This window comes from Pristis pectinata, chromosome 7 (assembly GCF_009764475.1).
Source record: "Pristis pectinata isolate sPriPec2 chromosome 7, sPriPec2.1.pri, whole genome shotgun sequence".
In the NCBI taxonomy this organism is placed as follows: domain Eukaryota; kingdom Metazoa; phylum Chordata; class Chondrichthyes; order Rhinopristiformes; family Pristidae; genus Pristis; species Pristis pectinata.
This window is the reverse complement of record NC_067411.1, coordinates 43141375-43160864: the sequence shown is the minus strand read 5'-3', so window position 1 is coordinate 43160864 and position 19490 is coordinate 43141375. Positions and strand designations below refer to the sequence as shown.

The 19490-nt window shown below is 35.8% G+C and overlaps 1 protein-coding gene across 5 annotated transcripts in view; it reads left to right on the top strand.

The window, feature by feature from the left end:
- Positions 1–17760, top strand: part of inip (ints3 and nabp interacting protein) — a 40916-nt gene extending 23156 nt beyond the window's left edge. For all 5 annotated transcript variants that reach the window (XM_052019996.1, XM_052019993.1, XM_052019992.1 and 2 more), the window contains exons 3-5: positions 2674–2776; positions 3855–3945; positions 16722–17760. In XM_052019996.1, the coding sequence (XP_051875956.1) occupies positions 2674–2776; positions 3855–3945; positions 16722–16817 (290 nt within the window). In that variant the 3' untranslated portion in view covers positions 16818–17760. The remainder of the gene's footprint in view (positions 1–2673; positions 2777–3854; positions 3946–16721) is intronic.
- The last annotated feature ends 1730 nt before the right edge of the window (positions 17761–19490 follow it).

The following is a 19490-nucleotide window of genomic DNA, read 5'->3' as shown; positions in this document are numbered from 1 at the left end:
TTGCAGTGCAGAATCTGGGCCATTGATGTCTCCTCAGTGGGACCAAGTGTGAATGGTTCATTAACTAAAAAGCAACAGTTCAGGCTACAAACTATTTCAATGTAAATGACGGCCTAAATACACATTTGCGCTTACTACTTCATCGCAGCATTTTACTGATGTGAAAAAACAAAACTGACCTCTGCTTGATCCAAGAGGTATATTAGGTTGAATGATTTCAAATTAGAAGCTAGGAAGAGTGACATCAGTACCTTCTGTACCCCCAATTTAGTGAAAGTAAATTTGCCTTGGTATTTGCATCCAACATCCCAAACTGGAAGACTGCCTCTGTTAATTTTGGACAGTAGCAGAATCTGGCTTAATTCTTGTAACTTCTGTGACAAAATAGCCTGCTGGCATTCACAAAATTGATCCTTGTCAAAACTGGCCATTGGGCAAGATACTGGAGGAATAACCAGTAAGTACCCAATAAAGTTGGGAGACAATCTACCACAAGAGAAGTTGCAGATCATAAGAAAATCCCAGAAAGAGACTGCATATTTTAAAAAGAGAGAGGAAGTTTTGGATTTTCTTAGTCTGTATGATTCTGATGAACCTATTCTCAGAACTTTACTGTGAACTTTCACCAAATATTCATGGACTTGTTCTTGAAAATGTTCCCTTCTTTCTCAAAAATTGGTGGCTAAATTACCTGTTGTCATCACTAAGTAAGTTTATATAATAATACTAAGAATTTTGAGCTGACTTTTTTGTCTGGAGTAACAGGAGAGCTTAATTAAATCTCTTAAATAGATGTAGTGTTATTACAATATTGCACTCAATAAAATAACTTTCCAATATCAATGACAATTGTTTTCAGGGCAGAATTCCTTTATCTGGCTGCCATAAAAGTAACTTCTCTGTGATGAAGCTGATTTGCTTGTTGATTTCTGCAATTTGCACGAATGTTTACATTCATTTGTTTAAACTAAAACACTAGTTTTCCCCAGCTTTCCAAACAACTGTTTGACCATGGGGGAGATTGTTAGGCTGATTGAACCTGGCTTCATTCAAAATCTGCACAGAAGTGACTGAATGTTGATCATGAGTAGGAATCCCAAGTAGTTGTACCTCCTTTCTTCTTAATCCAAGACATCAAAGTCAATTATGCAACCTTATTACCAATCTAACACCTTGAATTTGGTATCTAATTTGGGACTTGCTTGATCTATGTGATTCAGCTATTCCTTCTCTATGAACATAGAACAATACAGGCCCTTCGGTCCACAATGTTGTGCTGACCTTTAAACCTCACCTAAACTATCTAACCCCTTCCTCCCACATATCCCTTTAAAATAAAATTCCTCCATATGCTTATCTAGCAATCTCTTGAGTTTGACCAATGTACTTACCTCCACCACCACCCTAGGCAGTGCATTCCATGACCCAACCACTCTCTGGGTAAAAAAAAAACCTTCCTCTGATATCTCCCTTGAATTTCCCACCCATTACTTTAAAGGCATGCCCTCTTGTATTGAGCATTGGTGCCCTGGGAAAGAGGTGCTGGCTGACCACTATCTATTCCTCTTAATATTTTGTACACCTCTATCATGTCTCCTCTCATCCTCCTTCTCTCCAAAGAGTAAAACCCTAGCTCCCTTAGTCTCTCCTCATAATGCATACTCTCTAAACCAGGCAGCATCCTGGTAAATCTCTGCACCCTTTCCAATCCTTCCTATAATGAGGTGACCAGAACTGGACACAGTACTCTAAGTGTGGTCTAACCAAAGTTTTGTAAAGCTGCATCATTACCTCGCAGCTCTTAAAACTCAATCCCATGATTTATGAATGCTAACATCAATGCATTTTGTGTTCCCTACTCCAGATTTCAAGCATCTGTAGTCTCTCTTGTGTCATCATAGCTTGATTGAATGTTTTCTAAGTCAACAAATGTTTCAACCTTCTATTGACTGCCATACCTTCCACAATATCTTTTGTTCTTATGTTTTTCTTTTGTCTTTAAGAATAAAGGAAATCTAGCAAATGAGAATATCTTTCAAAAGGCTTGTGCATTTAGTTTTCACCTGGAAATGAGAAATAAGAGCATTCATGTACCATTGGTGGATGTAGACCTTGTTTTCTGTTGTATTCTCTCATCATAAATTGAGGGAATTGTAAGGTTTAATTTAGTTGTCTTCTCAATATCTCTTTCCATCTCACTTCCTTCCTTCTTTCCATCTGTCATGTGTCATATTCTGGTTGAAAGGAGAGGCTTGCCACATCTCTAATTGCTTATCTGTTAATTTTTTGTTGTTGTTGAGCCTCCTGTTAAAATGCACTTAGATAATCTTCAGTGTCACTTCCCATTTACTGAGTTCCTCCTCCTCCGAAAGCTATTTAGTCTCTTGTTTCCATTCTATTTAGTAACTCTGAGGTTAGGAAATTACATATGTGAAACCAGTCTAGTGAGAGAAACCATCAGTGCCTTAAGGGTTTCCAGTGTAAAATCTGCTTAGACTTGGCTTATTACAAAAGGATGGTCTGAATCTTTTATTCCAAGCATCAACTTTAAACTTTTAGTACACTAAAAAGATCAAGGAAAACATTAGTCATTAAAAGTTCAGGAGTTTTTCTGATTTTTTTTTCAGATATATTGTGTCATTTACACTCTCCAAAACTAATTTTTTTTTTAAGATTTTCAGAACAAAAATCGTGCTGCTATCTTGGCAGAGCTGAAACAGGAGAAGAAAAAGTTGATCATGCAGAATCAGTCATCTATGAACAACCCTGGAGCCAGGTATAGGACATCAGATAATTACTGGAAATTCATTTGAATGATGGCAATTCAAAGTAAGCTAGAGGCTGAATTTGATGTGACCAGGAGATGATCATTTTCTTATTTTATTGGTGATACTGCAACCAAAATTAGAAATTTCCACCTTCATTTTCCATTTGTAAGAATAAACAAACATTTTTAAATGGATACAAACCTTTTTGAGTGAGAAGAAATAGAGGCAAAGCTAATAACTTTGTGGAATCGGTCTACTTTTCAATATTAAAATTATCTGTTTTTTTTAACTGTACTGGGTATATAGTTCTTAAATGCCAGGTTTTTAGTGATTCAGTGATGGTGATGTATCTCGTACAAAAACTGGCTTTCTGTGAGGGTCAAGATCATAATCCACAAATATACATGAGCAATGAGGTTTTTAAATAATTTGGTTCACCACTGCAACCACAGTACTTCAGTAAAATTACTCAAATGGTCAAGTAAAGTCCTTGTAGTTCCAGTTGGTTTTTTGTTTTTGTAGTTGTATTTTGCATGAATAACAGTTTTGGGTGTGGGGTGGGTGTTGGGGTCATTGGAGTTCAATTAGCTTAACTTAACCTTTGGAAAATGCTGCTGATGGAGCCCATAAATGTTGTGTACATCAAAGTTTTATATTAAGGATAATTATGCAGAATAAAATGTTTAAATTTGGAGTATATAAATAATGAAATGGAATTGATTCAAATACTCAGTGGGTTAGATAGTGTTTAGAGAGAAAAGGGTTAATGTTTTGGGTTGATGACGTTTCGTTAACTTAAAACATCAACATTCTCCATTGGCGCTGCCTGACTTTCTGGGTATTTCTAGCATTTTGTTTTTTTGATTTCAAACATTTGTATCATTTTGCATTTGCATATTCATTCTATTAAAATTAACAAGGTTATGAACATATGATCAACCACAATGCTCCATCTCCAGTCTGTGTTCTTGTATAATACACAGTTGATTAAAGCATATACTATCTCTACAATTTTATTATAAGTTTATGGCCATAAATATTTGAATAACAGATGTTTTGTCTAACTTCTGCATCACTTTCTTGTAGTATTCCTCTGTCGAGGCCTGCTTTTGCTAAGGATTTTCGGGACCATGCTGAACAACAGCATATAGCAGCACAACAGAAGGCTGCCTTGCAGGTAAACCTTGAACAAAGTTTTTTATTACTAGTTATGATGACTTAAGAATTATATTCCCACTTGTCAAGTCTTTAGTGAGGGAAAAGCAGTTTGGAAACTCTCATTTTGCCCCATTGTGAACCTACTTGAATTCAGAATCAGTATCAGGTTTATTATCACTGACGTGTCATGAATTGTGCTGTTTTGCGATAGCAGTACAGTGCAAAGACAAATTACTATAAATTACAAAAATAAGTAGTGCAAAGGAGGAATAACAAGGTAGTGTTCATGGACCGTTCAGAAATCTGGCAGTGTAGGGGAAGAAGCTGTTCCTGAAACATTGAGTGTAGGTCTTCAGGCTCCTGTACCACCTCCCCAATGGTAGTAATGTGAAGAGGGCATGTCCTGGGTGGTCAGGGTCCTTAATGATGTATGCCGGTGCCTTGAGGCACGACCTCTTGATGTGCTCAATGGTGGGGAGATTTGTGCCCATGACGGAGCTGGCTGAGTCTACCAATTTCCTCCCAAGTCTCAAGGTGTAACCTTTTGAAAGCCATTTAAAGCACAAAATTGGAAGATTTGCTGTGGTGAAAGCTGATATCTCTGATTTCAGAGGGAAGCTTTTTTGGTAATATAAAATTGACTCAATTTTCCTTTGCAAATATATTTAAATATTTGATGGGAGGGTGCAATATCATAGAGCTGATGGTCCTGACTGGCAGGTTATTCACAGATTGGGGTTTAGAGCCTTTGGTGTTGTTTGTAATTAGATTTTGTGTGTGTAAGGAATGTAATTCCATTTTTTAGTTTGTAGGGAAGGCAAATCGTACAACATTCAATTAAGTGAAAATAATGCTTCTACATAACAAACAATATCAATCAAATGCTTTAGAGGTTTTGGTAGATTTCTGCACCAAAGTGTACATAATACTGTGTGTATTATGCAGGCTCAAAACGAAACCACCCACCAGTACCTTCATCTTCAGATGAGTATATATTATAATAATATGCATTCCTCCAACTACAGTATGCTTTCAGTCATCCGGCATCCACAGGGAATGGGGAGTGCCGTCTGCATGAACATGCTGGTTGCATCATAATTGCTTAAAAAACAATACAGCAGTATTTCACACACTAGTGTTCTGTGCATGAACCTTTTAAGTAAATTGCCAAACTGTCATCTCCTTACCCTTTTAAATATTTTAGTGCAATTCTAATATATTAAGGCTAAACAATATTAATGTAAAGTAAAACAAAAGTAAATTAAATGAATGACTGCACTCCTCATCATATGAGGTGCCAAATCTTCAGAGGATATTGCTGCCAATCAGCCTACACTGCCCTTGTGTATAAACATAAACTAAAAATGTCTTTTCACACTTTTTTTGCATAATACTTGAAATGAAATTCATTGCTTCATTTTTGTGAAATTAAACTCAATGTTATGTAGGCTATGCACAGACTTTCATTCATACCACTTAAGTTAAAATCATTTGTTCTAACTCACCCTGTTCTGGATACTTTAATGGTATTATCAGGTTAAACAGAACTTTTGTGAGCGAAGTCAAAGGCTTTATATTCTTAGAAGTTTTTGCTGGTTGCATGAAAATACTGGATAAACGAGTTTATGAAATATTGTCTATGTCAAATGATATGTCACTCTTTTGGGATAAAGTTTATCAGATTGGGTACATGATGTTAAAGATGCTTTGCACTAAGGCAGGAGATCTGAGGCGGAAGGGATCTGTGATTTGGGAGTGGATTGATATTTGCTGAGCTGGGAGAAAACAGGACACACTGTTCTCTAAGATTCCATACACGAGCCTAGATGTGCTTCTTTGCTTCCATTAAACACAAAGTAACTTATAACCATTTCTAATATCAATGGATTTTTATCAGCAACAGGTGTAGGCTATTTAGTTGGTTGCATTCTGAAGTACTGGCTCATTTGTGATATAACTGCATATAGCTGCGTTTTCCACCTGTTCATCAATACTTGATTTTTAAATCCAATATTACTGGATTTTAATTAACGAGTTGTCCTAGTATAAAATTTCCTTTGTGAAAGAAAATTGCAAATTTCTACAACTCTGCATTTCCTAATTTCTCCTAAAAAGTCTCTCTAAATTTTGATCTTTGCCTTTTTAAACTTCTCAACCTGTGGGAATAGTTTCCATTTATTGACTTACCCTGTCAGGCACATTTAATATCTTGAAAATATTGATTAAAGCACACATTTAACTAAATTCTAGAGTCCAACATGTCAGAATCACTTGATTGTTATGGTATAGAAGGCTATGTGACTTAGAGTCTCTGCCAGCTCCCAGTATGGTAATCCTCTCAATGCCATTTTCCCCCTTTTTTTTCCCCCCCAAAGCCCTATAAATTATTCTCTTTGCTTATCCAGTTTCATTTTGAAGGTACTGATTTGGTTTCCATCCTTCCAAGTAGTAAAGTCCTGATCCTAACTATTATTTATCCTTGTGTCCCCCTTGATCATTTGCACAAAAGTTTTGTTTTAAAATCTGTGTATCCTGGTCTTTGAACCATTTGCTAATGAGGAAAGTTTCCCTCTAATTACCCTATCTAAACCAATCTTGTATCCATACATCACTATAAAACCTCCTCCTTTACTCCAAGGAGAACAAACCCATCTTTCCCATTCTAACTATTATACCCAAATTCCTGCAACCCTGCAACCCTTCTAGGAAATTTTCTGCACCTCTTCTAGGACCTTCATTCTTCATAATGTTTGGTGACCAGATGTGACCCAATACCCCATTTGGGCCAACCAATGCTTTTAACTATTGTACAGAGCCTTTGTGAACCCCAGGATCCCTTTACTAATCCCCCTCTCAATGTGATTTTCATGCTTCTGTACACTCAAGTCACTCTTATCTGTGCACATCCTTCAGAAACACTGCCACTTAATCTTTGTTATCTCTTTATTCTTTCTGTCAAAGTGCCTCACTTCACACTTTATGGAGACACGCGATTCTGTAGATGCTGGAATCTGGAGCAACACACACAAAATGCTGGAGGAACTCAGCAGGTCTGGCAACGTCTATGGAGAGAAATAAACAGTTGATGTTTCGGATCGAGACCCTTCATCAACAGTCAACCCAAAACATCGACTGTTTATTTCTCTCCATGCTGCCAGACCTGCTGAGTTCCTCCAGCACTTTGTGTGTCACTTCTCTTTCATTTGTTACACTTCACCTGCCTGTCGTTTGCCCATTTTGCCAGTCTGTTTTCTTGTCGTCTATTACAATCATCCTCTCCATTTATCACACTTTGTCTTTGTCATGTGTAAAATGGGAAAGTTTCCCTGAAATCTACCAGAGTCATTAATGTATTATCAGAAAATTAACCAATAGCTTGTACCTGGTCCAATCATATAGATGCTATGGCCAAGAAAACACACCAGTGCCTCTACTTCCTCAGAAGGCTAAGGAAATTTGGCATGTCCCTGTTTGACCCCCACCAATTTTTATAAATGCACCACAGAGAGCATCCTATCTAGATGCATCATAGCTTGGTCTGGCAACTGCTCTGACCAAGACCGCAAGAAATTGCAGAGAGTTGTGGACACAGCTTTAGACCATCACGGAAACCAGTCTACCCTCCATTGACTTTGTCTACTCTTCCTGTTGTCTTGGGAAAGCAGCCAACATAATTAAAAACCTCCCACCCCAGTCATTATCTCTTCTTCCCCATCAGGCCAAAAGGTACAAAAGCTTGAAAATGCGCATCACCAGGCTCAAGCACAGCTTCTATCCTGCTGTTACAAGACTCTTGAACGGAACTCTTATATGATAAAGATGAGATCTTGATCTCAATCTACCTCCTCGTGGCCCTTGCACCTTATTTGTCTACCTGCACTGCACTTTTTCTGTAACTGTAGCACTGTATTCTGCATTCTGTTACTGCTTTTCCCTCAATATAGATGGCATGCAAGACAAATTTTTTCACTGCATCTCAGTACATGTGATAAACCAATTACCACTTAACTCCATGGGGCTCAATTTTTGTTAGTCAGTTCTGTTTTGCACAAACTAGCTCAGTGCTCTGGATATAGTCTTCCCAGAGCTTTGTAGAAGAACTTCAATCATCTTGTTCTGCAGACCTCTATTAGAATTTGTCATGGGTGTATAAAATAATTTTAATGATCTATGCATATGTGCCCCCAAGTCTGTCCACTGTTTCTAGTTCTTCACTGTTCAAATGTACTCCATCCAATCCTTCTTTCTCACCAAGTAGATGGACTTGCATGTGCCCATTGAAATCTGTTTACTCAATCCATTGACTTGTACTTTAATGCTTTATATATATTTTTATATATATATATTATATATATATGCAATATTTTCTATCTTTGTCACCATCAAACTTTGATGGGTGTCCTTCCATTCTGTGATTGAAGTAGTTTATAAATCTGGTGAATAGATGAAGCTGCAACACAGTTCCTTGTAATAGACCATTAGTTACATCCTGCCAGGATATTCTCTTGAGAATCTACACTAGAATTCCCAATTAAATCTAGCATATCTTTGCTGCACGTTTTTTGTTTTTTTTTTGCATCGATGTATTCTGTCCCTTCAGTGCTGTTGCCAGTAGGTCTACACACCATTTCTATTGGGGTCCTTTCTCTTAATTCTACCTGTAAGCTGTCCACTGTCAATTGTGTTCTCTTAATTTGTCTTTAATCACTAAGGCTATTTCTCTTCTATTGTTATTATCTTTCCTATAGATCTTTACAAACCTGCATATTTAGTTATTAGTTCTAATGGTCTTGCAGCCATGTGTTGGTAATGATTACCCTGTCATACCCTTGCAGTTGGATTTGTGCCTGCAAGACACACAAACCTGAGAACTAGGAGCAGGAATAAGCCATCTCTCCCTTCATGCCTACTCTGCCATTCATCAACATCATGGTGAATCTACCTCAGTTTCATTTACTGTGCTATCCCTTTATTACTTGATTCCCTTACTATCTAGAAATCTATTAAACTTTTGAGTGATCTCAGTGACTGAACTTCGGGTGAGGAAATGTCTCATCATCTTGATCCCAAATGTCCAACCTTTTATTCTGACCCTTGGTTCGAGGAGACTCAGCCAGGAGAAGCATCCTCCCTGTATCCATTCTGTTGAAACCCGTAAGTTTCAATAAGATTGCCTCTCATTCCAGACTTGTATTCTCTAGAGTTTCGTCTACTTGACCTCTCCTCATGGCAAACCCACCATCCCATCAACCAGCTTGATGAATCTTCTTAGAGTCACAGTCTGTTGGTGGCGCTCGATGGACTAAGTCATAACTTGCCTTTGGTCCAAGCACTTTTCAATCTATTATTCACCACTCTAAGTCTTTTACAATACTGGCACAAGTTTAATTTTGATTTTTAACTGCTAAAATGAATACCAGATCTAAAGTGTCAGCTAATGGTAAAGGTAATGAAGACCAACCTACTTTGGAAGCTACTTCTAATCTGGACAGAAAGTTCGACCGGAGCTTTGCCGAATTGAAGTCCATTTTACAGGACTTTGAAGACAAACAAAATACTCTTATCCAGGAGAATGCCAAACAAATGCAACTAATTGCTGAACTCGACCAAGCTGGTAAAGAGAGATGCCAAACTTCATTCACTTGAAAAAACCTTAATTATGACCAAGCAAAACCTGGAAAAGCAACAACAGGATCATCGACTTGGAAGGACGCAGCAGGAGGAAAAATTTAAGAATCATCGATTTTCCAGAAAACACCGAGACTGGTAACCCTACGGAGTTCTTTTCTGAACTTCTGGTCGATGTGTTGGGTTCCATTATGTTCCCTGTTGACTCCATTCTGGACAGAGCTCATAGAGCATTAAGATTCAAACCTGCTCTGGATCAAAAACCTCAGCCAGTAATATTGAGATTTCATTATGTCAGCGTCAAGGAACTTTTGATTCGTACCGCTCATGGACGTGGAATGATTCAATTTAAACAATGGAAGTTTCGGATAGTTTAAGATTACACCCCAGAAGTTATGAAAGAAAGGCTGACCTACAAACCAATTATGGCTCGTCTCTATCAGAGCAATTATCATCCTGCACTATTATTCCCGGCAAGGTTGAGAATTACACTACCTGATTAAATCCTGTAAATGATTTAAATCCATCCAAGAAGCCGAGCAGTTTCTCTTGAACTAGCTTTTAATTTTAAAAGCTAAGAAATGCAGAAGTGTTTTTCCTTTTGATTTACTACTTACTTGCTTTATTATCCAAGTAATTTTTAGATTTAAACTTTTTTCTTTTAGTATTTTTAATGTTTTGTTTTTATAATAATTAAGAATTTAATAAAATGACCGTTTGCTTTCCTTTTGAAATAATTATTAAGCTGTATTCTTTAAATGTTGACTGTTAACACCCTTTGGCTCTGTTTTAATCCCACAACTTTGTTGTTACTTCGATATCTCTGTTTGGGTTGTCTTGTTCATTCTTAGTCTAAACATGAGTGGTTTATATATTTGTTAATTTGGACTACTGCCACCGATAGAATTGGGGTTAATTCAATTAGAGGGTAGCTTTCTGGCTGTCTATTGGACAGTTTTCGGCTGTTGGGGGAGGGGGGTGGGGCTGTTTTTAGGTTTTTTTTCTTCTGGGCTAAACTACAAATTTTTCTAAATTGTCGTCATATCCGTTTCCTCTTTGAACATTTTTACTACTTCCTGTTGGTAAGATCCGCATATACCAAGATTAAACCTTTACATACCATGTGTATTTAATCTGTTAAAATGGATAAGACTATTAATTTTATTTCATGGAATGTTAACGGCTTAAACAATTTGCTTAAGCGCAAGAAGATCTTTAAAGGTTTTCATAGATTAAATGCTCAGATCATTTTTTGTTCAGGACACTCATCAGGAAGAAAGGTAATCAACGTTTTTTTAGATTTTGGAGGGGGTTCAAATTCACAAGCAAAGGTGAAAGGAGTTTCTATTTTTATAGACTCAATTTCATTTGTCCATCATGAGACAATATCAGACCCAAATGGTAGATTTTTATTAATTACTGGTCTACTTCATAATAAAGTCATGGTTAATGTTTATACACCCAATGTAGATAACCCTGAATTTTTTAAACATTTGTTTGCATTATTTCCTAATTTAACTGCTGTCTAAACCCTTCGATGGATAGATCTGTGTCAAATCCTACACTTCCAAACAAATCTGCCGTTGTTATTCCTTTTTAGTTGAATCCAGAATTTTAGATGTTTAGAGATTTCTACATCCATATGATAAAGAATTTTCATTCTTTTCTCATGTCTACCCTAATTACTCGGAGTGATTTTTTTTATTGATGCTAGACTAGCTCCACTTACTATGGACTGCAAATACAATGTAATTGCCATTTCTGATCATGCATCATTGAGATTATCAATTAAATTACAAGATGTATCGTCGGACAATGGCGATTTAACCCTTCGCGATTACAAGACTTAGATTTCGTCCAATTTATTAACAGATTTCATTTTTCTTTTTAACTAATTTTACTGAAGAAATCTCCAGTGGGATAATATGGATACTTTTAAAGCATACATCTGTGGTCAAATTATTTCATGTTCCGCTGGATTGAAAAAACAAACTAATAACAAAATACGTATATTAGCTGACAAGATTAAAGAAATCGATAAATATTCTGTTACTCCTAATCTGGAGCATTTTAAAAAGAGAACAGAACTCCAACTACAACATAGTTTATTATTAACATCTTCAATTGAAAATGTACTACTTAAAAACAAAAGTCAATTTTATATACATGGTGACAAATCTGGTAAATTATTGGCCAACCAATTGAAAGCTACTTTATCTAAACATCAGATTAATAAAATTCGTAATCCAGATGGTACCTACATGATAGATCAACTTCAAGTTAACAAATCCTTTCAAGAATTTTACTCTTCTTTATACCAATCAGAATCCCCTGAGGATCCTACATTAATACATGAATTTTTAAGAGATTTGAAGACTCCCCAATTATCTTTAAATGAACGCTCTACATTAGATGCTCCCATTTCGGAGGAAGAAATAAAGAAATATTTTCAATGAATTCGGGTAAAGCACCCGGCCTTGATGGATATACAGCTGAATTTTTTAAATCCTTTTCTGATATTCTTGTTCCCTGGTTAGCCAAATTTTTTTTAAAGATGCCCTATCAGTGGGTAAACTACCACAATCTTTCTATGAAGCAACTATTTCTTTAATTCTTAAAAAAGATAAAGAACCCACTGTGCCATCTTATAGACCTATTTCTTTATTAAATGTAGATTCCAAAATATTGGCCTTTAGATTAGAAAAGGTTCTTCCACAAATTATCTCTGAAGACCAGACAGGATTTATTCAGAATCATTATCTACATTTTAATATTAGGAGATTAATGAATATTTTATATATATATCCCTTCATCCCAAATTCCAGAATGTGTTGTTTCACTAGATGCTGAAAAGGCGTTTGACAGAGTCGAATGGGAATATCTATTCAGTACACTTCAAAAAAATTAATTTTAGCCCTAAATTTATATCTGCAATTAAAATGATTTATTATGCACCTATGGCTTCAATACTTACTAATAATCAAAGATCTCCTTTGTTTAGGCTTTTTTGAGGTAGTAGACAAGGCTGCCCGTTAAGCCCTTTATTATTTGATATTGCTTTAGAACCCTTGGCTGTTGCACTTCGGGATTCTTCAAATATATGTGGTATTACTCGTGGACAGAAGATTCATAAGATATCTCTTTATGCAGATGACCTGTTACTTTATATTTCTAATCCAGAGGAATCTATCCCTGCAGTACTATCACTATTAGATTAGTTTAGTGTTTTTTCTGGCTATAGATTAAATTTTAATAAGAGCGAATTTTTTTCATTAAATATGCAAACCCCAATTTATAGGCAATTACCTTTTAGATTGGTAACTAACTATTTTATGTATTTAGGTGTTAACATTACTAAGAGACATAAGGACTTATTTAAAGCTAATCTACTGCCTTTAATTGACCATGTTAAACAATTATTTACTAAATGGTCCCCACTGTCTCTATCATTGGTAGGCCGAATTAATGCGGGTTAAGATGAATATTTTACCAAAATGTTTATATTTATTTCAAGTGATTCCAACTTTTGTCCCGAAATCTTTTTTTTGACACTATTGATTCTAAAACTCTTTCATATATTTAGCAGAATAAAAACCCAAGGTGTTCAGAAGAAATATTTACAAAAACTAAAAAAAAGGATGGTAGTATGGCCTTGCCTAACTTTAGATTATATTACTGGGCAATCAATATTAGATATTTAATTTTTTGGATACAAGATTCAGATGTAATTCAGTGCCCCAAATGGGTACACCTTGAGTCCCAATCAGTACTTGAATTTTCATTAGTTTCTATTTTAGGAGCTTCACTCCCTTTTGCACTTACCAAATTAAGTAAACATATGATTGACCCAATTGTTAAACATACAATACGAATATGGTTTCAATTTTGTAAATTTTTTGGATTGAATAAATTTAATCTATCAAGTCCCATTCAATGTAATTTTTTCTTTCATCCATCCAGAGTTGACTCAGCTTTTTCCATATGGAAAAGGAAGGGAATAGTATGTTTTCGTGATTTATTCATTGATAACTGTTTTTCATCTTTGGAACAATTGTCTAACAAATACAATCTGCCTAGATCACACTTTTTTCGATATTTGCAGATTAGAAATTTTTTAAAAGCTACTCTACCCTCTTTGCCGACACCTTACAAAGCTAAAATTACGGAAAAAATTTTAGGTTTTAATCCTTGTCAGAAAGGCTTGATAGCAATAATCTATGAAAATACGTCCAGAACCACTGGACAAAATTAAGAATGGGAAAGCGAACTCCAGACATCTATACCTACAGAGACTTGGAAGAAAATTCTTCATTTGGTTAATACATCTTCAATGTGTGCCAGACATTCTTTGATACAGTTTAAGGTAGTTCACAGGACCCATATGTCAAAAGATAAGCTAGCTCATTTTTATCAACATATAAATCCTATATGTGACAGATGTAAATCAAATGTGGCTTCTTTGACACACATGTTTTGGTCCTGTCCTCTTTTGGAAAAATATTGGAAAGATATTTTTAACATTTCTTCAAATGTATTGAATGATTTACAACCTCACCCTATCACTACAATTTTTGGATTACCAAGGATAGAGTCTGGCCATCTATCTGCTTCCGCTAACCGTATGATTTCCTTTGTTACATTAATGGCCAAACGATCCGTTTTCCTTAAATGGAAGGATCCAATACCTCCTCCTACTTTTCAATGGTTCTCTCAAACTATATCATGTTTAAACTTGGAAAAAATTAGGAGTGGTACTGTTGATCCTTTGCTTAAATTTGAAGATATTTGGAGTTCATTTATTCAATATTTTCACATGATATAGATCCCCTTGTAATAACCTTTCAACTTAAAGGAATGGAGTTGACGACATAATATTGCTCTGTTTCTACTGAGGAAATTTTAGTCCATTTTTTTTTGTTTTTATTTGAAATTTTTTTGTTTAGCTTAGTTTGGTTTGATATTGTTTATAATTTTTCTTATTGATTTGGGGATTTTTTCTTTCTTTTATTTATATAATCTTTTTCTTTCCTTTCGTATATTCATTTACTAAGATCATTGGATTTACAGATTTTTTTTTATATTTTATTGTTCTTTATGATTATCCATGCCATGATTGTTCTCCTGATCTCTTTGTATTGCATATACAAACATTGTTATATATTAAGCTGTATTAATTTGAAAACTAATAAAAAGAGAGAATCTTCTTAGAGTAAGGTAATTTAAAATGGAGGTGCACAGGAGCTTCTTGCAGAGGGTGGTGAATTACTGGAATTCTAGATCACGGTGGTGGGAAATGGTTGAGGGGTGATATATAAAGAGGAAATAGACATTTTTTTTGAAAGATCTGAAAATTGAGGGCTATGGAGAACTGGTACCGAAGAGATGAGGCCTGGGGCACATTGGCCATAATTGTGACTAATAGGACCAGCCTTAAGGAGCCAAGTGGCCTACTGCAGCATCTTTTTGTATTCTTTTGTGCATTCCCTCTCTGGAGAGTATATCCCTTTTTAGGTAAGGAAACAAAAAAAATTCACAATACTCCAAATGCAGTCCATAGAGAATCCTATACAATTCCAGTAAGACATTTTTTAGTTCTGCACTCCAATCTTCCTGCATAAAGGCCAACGTACTGCTAGTCTTCCTATTCATTTAGGTTGTTTCTTGTACTCTTCATTTGTGCAAAAAAAAAAATGCTTATTGGGGCAACCAGTTGAATAGGATAAATTTCTAGAGAATCTGATTTGCTTTTTTAGATTTTTGCAGCATGGAAGTGGGCCAGTCCAGACAACTGGTCTGTGTTAGTGTTTGTGCTCTACACAAGTATCCTTCCATTGAACTTCCTCTAACTCTATCAACCTATCCTTGTATTGCTACATATCTTGGACTATATTTCCAGTCACTACTAGAATGGATTATTTGGCTATTGTTCCACTTCAGGCCATGAACAAACCTCCTCCAGTTTGTTCTGATTACTGCATTGGCTGTGAAATGTGATTTGCCCTGGAGATGCAAAAAGTGCTATAGAAATACAAATTCATTGATTCAATCGATTAAATTGCTATATACAGAAAATTATCCCACATTTGTAATAGCTGCTGATTATTTATTGAAATCCAGTACAGAAGACCAGGAAGTAACAACCCTCCACGCATTATAGAATTGTAGTGTCTCCAACTTGCACTCCAACTCATTGACTTGCATTGAAGAGATTCAAGAGAATTGCATAAAGCAGAAATATTTGTCTGGACTGTCTTGTTCTCTGCGAGCTCCCAATCTGAAGTTCAGACACTCAACCACTCTGCCCAATTTATATTTTGGGAAGCCGTTACAGGTCTTTAATATCACATTAACATGCACTGCACGCTAACACATCAGACAAATTTTTTTAAAAATACCTCATGTTTGCAAGAACCCTTTCAGGAGCAGCAATTTATCAACTTTACGTTATTTAAAAAAGACACTTCATTTTTTTTTTACTCTGGTTAATTTTAAATATGAGATTGTGTGACCCTCAATTTATGCTGTATGGAGCTGATTTTTTTCTACATATGTGACCAGCTTTACCATTAATTTTCTGTATTTTATGGAAGTATTTATTAACACTACAGGAAATCTTACAACTTTTGAGTTGCATTTGATCTACTTGAATCATCATTTCAGTATGGATTTCTGTCCAAAGACCTGTTTGTTAGTTCAGTTGAGCAGTAAAGATTTAAAGATGGCTGAATTCTGTGTTCTTGGATCAGAGTTGCTTTCTTAATACCATTAATAAAAGGAGAGGTGGATGCCAAATTTGTTTGATATTTTTTGAACATGCAATAGCAATTGCTACACTTAAAGTAATTCATTGAACAGCACGTCTGTAATCATTTCATCAAGAAAGATGCACATAAATCCCTTAAAGTTAACTTTTGTAAACTTATCAATTTATTTACTTCCTTGAATTTGGTTCTTTTCAAATTAAGTTGCTGATGTTTTTTTTATTGGAGAGAGTTGATTTTGGCAATTGTTTGTTAGTTCATTAATTTGCGCTGGTAATGTTGTATTTACTGTTATATGTAAATGTATTTAAACCAATGGCAAGCAACTTCTATTGGGAACCAGTTTGATTTCACTTTGGACATTTCTGTTTAAAATCTAATGTGTTTTCTTTCATTTGATCCACAGCATGCACATGCACACTCGTCAGGATATTTCATAACCCAAGACTCTGCTTTTGGAAATCTTATTCTTCCTGTTTTGCCTCGTTTGGATCCAGAATAAGCACCCTAAAAAAACAATCTCGATTGTTGGGGAATTTTTTTGATAAACAAGACTATTTCTTGCACCTGAAAGAACACCAGTAAAGAGAAGTGAACTTTCATCAGTTGATGCTACTAGTGGACCATGATATTTTATCTTGCAGGTTTTGTGTACATTTGCAAGAGGGAAGCAGATGCCCAATTTCTGTGATCCAATTCATTGGGGTTTAGTATGACTGTTCCTCATTTATCATTAAATTCACCAGCAGTGAAAGAAGCCAAGTTTTCTGTAAATGTTTAACAGTGAACACAATCTTGGCTATCAGGAACTTGTCAAATAGTGAGGGTACTCGCTATAATAAAGGTCCATCTGCAAGTAAGTTAGTACATTATATAGTGTATGTGGGTTCATCCATGTACCCAGAAAATATGGCCTCATCTGCCTTATGCTGCTAATATAAAATGGATTTGCCAAGCTCCTGCTAGGCTGAGGAAATTTAGAAATGTACATTACTGAGAGACTTTTGTAGGCATGCTTTAGAAATCTTGACTGTATATAAATGAATTCTATTTAGTCTAAGCTCAAATAATATGTGGCTACATTTAGGATTTTGTGGAATGTCAATTTTGTATCCATCATTTCCTACTTGGCATATTATGTTTCTTCATTTTAGTTATCATCTTGTATTTTGAGTGAAGCCACTCAGTTTTTCAATGTTAAAAGCCCAGTTACAGAACTACTTGATGTACTCTTCCCCTCATTACAATTTACCTTGGTGCAGTACCAACTTGTGGATTGTTAAACAATTGCTCCCAAAACAGCCACTTATGACATCTAATAGTTAATTTGTATTTTTAAAAAAATACTGGTTACAGCAGACAACTGTGATCTTGTGTAATTGTCATAGATGGCATGAGGTGCAATCAAGTTAAAGAATCGTCAAATAAAATGAATGTTTAAATTCATTGGAATATGGGTAAGAGATGGCTCTCCTAATGGTTCAATGGTCTTTATTCAGTGAGTGCGTGGCCTCTGAAACAAGCAGGATTCTAGAGTGCATCCTGGTCTGCAGTCTGTTTAGAATTCTCCAGCTGGGGGTGTTACATTTGGCCTCAGTTGAGGAGAGACTGGAAAAGCAGCCAAAACTTCCACGGCTGACGTTCAACCTGTGCTGGTAGTGTGAGCGTCAGGAAAGAATCTGGTATGGCTGTGGTGTTTTAATGGCTACTTGAACAGATCCCAGACAGTAAACTGTACCTCAGCAAGGAGTCAAGATTTGAATGGGAGGGACAAATATGGTTCATTTAAAGGGTGGGAGGAAACAGCAGATTGTTCAACTGGGTTGTTAAGTTTTCTTGAAAGTATTTAAAATAGATAAACCTAACTTGATCCCTCTTCTCACAAACTGATCTATCACCAGTTTGCTGTAACAGCAAATTATTTCCTCACTGCCATTGTAAGGTTGCATTTGTGCCACAGTAACAACCTTGGAGCCAGTATTGCATGGAATTAAAAGCACACAACTTTCAGCCCAATTGGCCTGTTTCTCTGTTTGCTCAGAGGACACATGGCTCCACTTGCACACCTCATCTTACCGCTATTTTGCATAACCTATTATTTATCTGCCGCCTTCATGTCTTCATACAAATATGAATCAGGAGCAGGAATAGGCCTTTCAAGCCTGTTCTGCCACTTAATGGAACCCAACTTAAACTGCTGTGCAAAATCATCCATTTTGAGGAACAATAAATTTGAATGCCTCTTGTTTTGTGAAAACAATTGTTCATTTTACAAAATTATTTATGTTTTGAATGGAAATTGAATTAAACTTTGAAAGAAACTAATACCAAAATGGGTGGCAAATCCCACAGATGTCCAGAATAAACATGTATTCATTTTCAAGTGATAACTTGTGCTAAATGCATGTAGCACAAAGGAATTCTTTTTGTAAATGACTGTACCTACTTCAACTAATCATGTGATTTTGCCTAGTTTTATTTGGATTAGCTATAATTGGAGTGAATTCGTGTTTCTCTGTTGCCATTTATACATGCATTCTCTTGGACATCAGGTGTTTGATTCATTACAGATCTAAAAAAACTATTGTAATCTTTCAAGCCAAACACAGCAAATTAATTATCTCCCAGACCTTGGCGAGGATCCAGGAGTTGTATTACAAAAGGGTGATTGTTTCAGTGGAAATTGAAGGATTATTTCCAGGTAGGTATTATGTCACCCAACTGATCAGTGTGATTCATTGAAACGTTGATACAGTTGCCTACCATTTGTGATGTTTTAAGAGTATAATAAAATTACTGGTTATTTGCAATGAATTTTAAAACTTGTTTCATATGTCCAAACTCTGAACCCAGTGGGTTGCATTTTGTTTGTGCTCCTCTGTTAAAAACAGAATTTCTGTAAGTGCCTGTACTCCTTTCTGCTAGGGCAGACATAAACAAGTTTCAAAGTCATAGTGGTGAAAACAAAAGCAGCAAGAATTCTCAAACGCTCCTACAGGAAAACCTGAGCTTGGTTTAGTTTTGTGAGGGTTTTGAAATATATGGGCAGGGATTTGATGGGCTTTGACAGAAGGCAGGGTGTGATTTGAGAGGGGACAACAAGTTCAAAGGTTGTGAGAAGGGAGAGATTGGATTTAGTCTGCTTACTTGGGGCATAGGAAATCAATGGTGTATG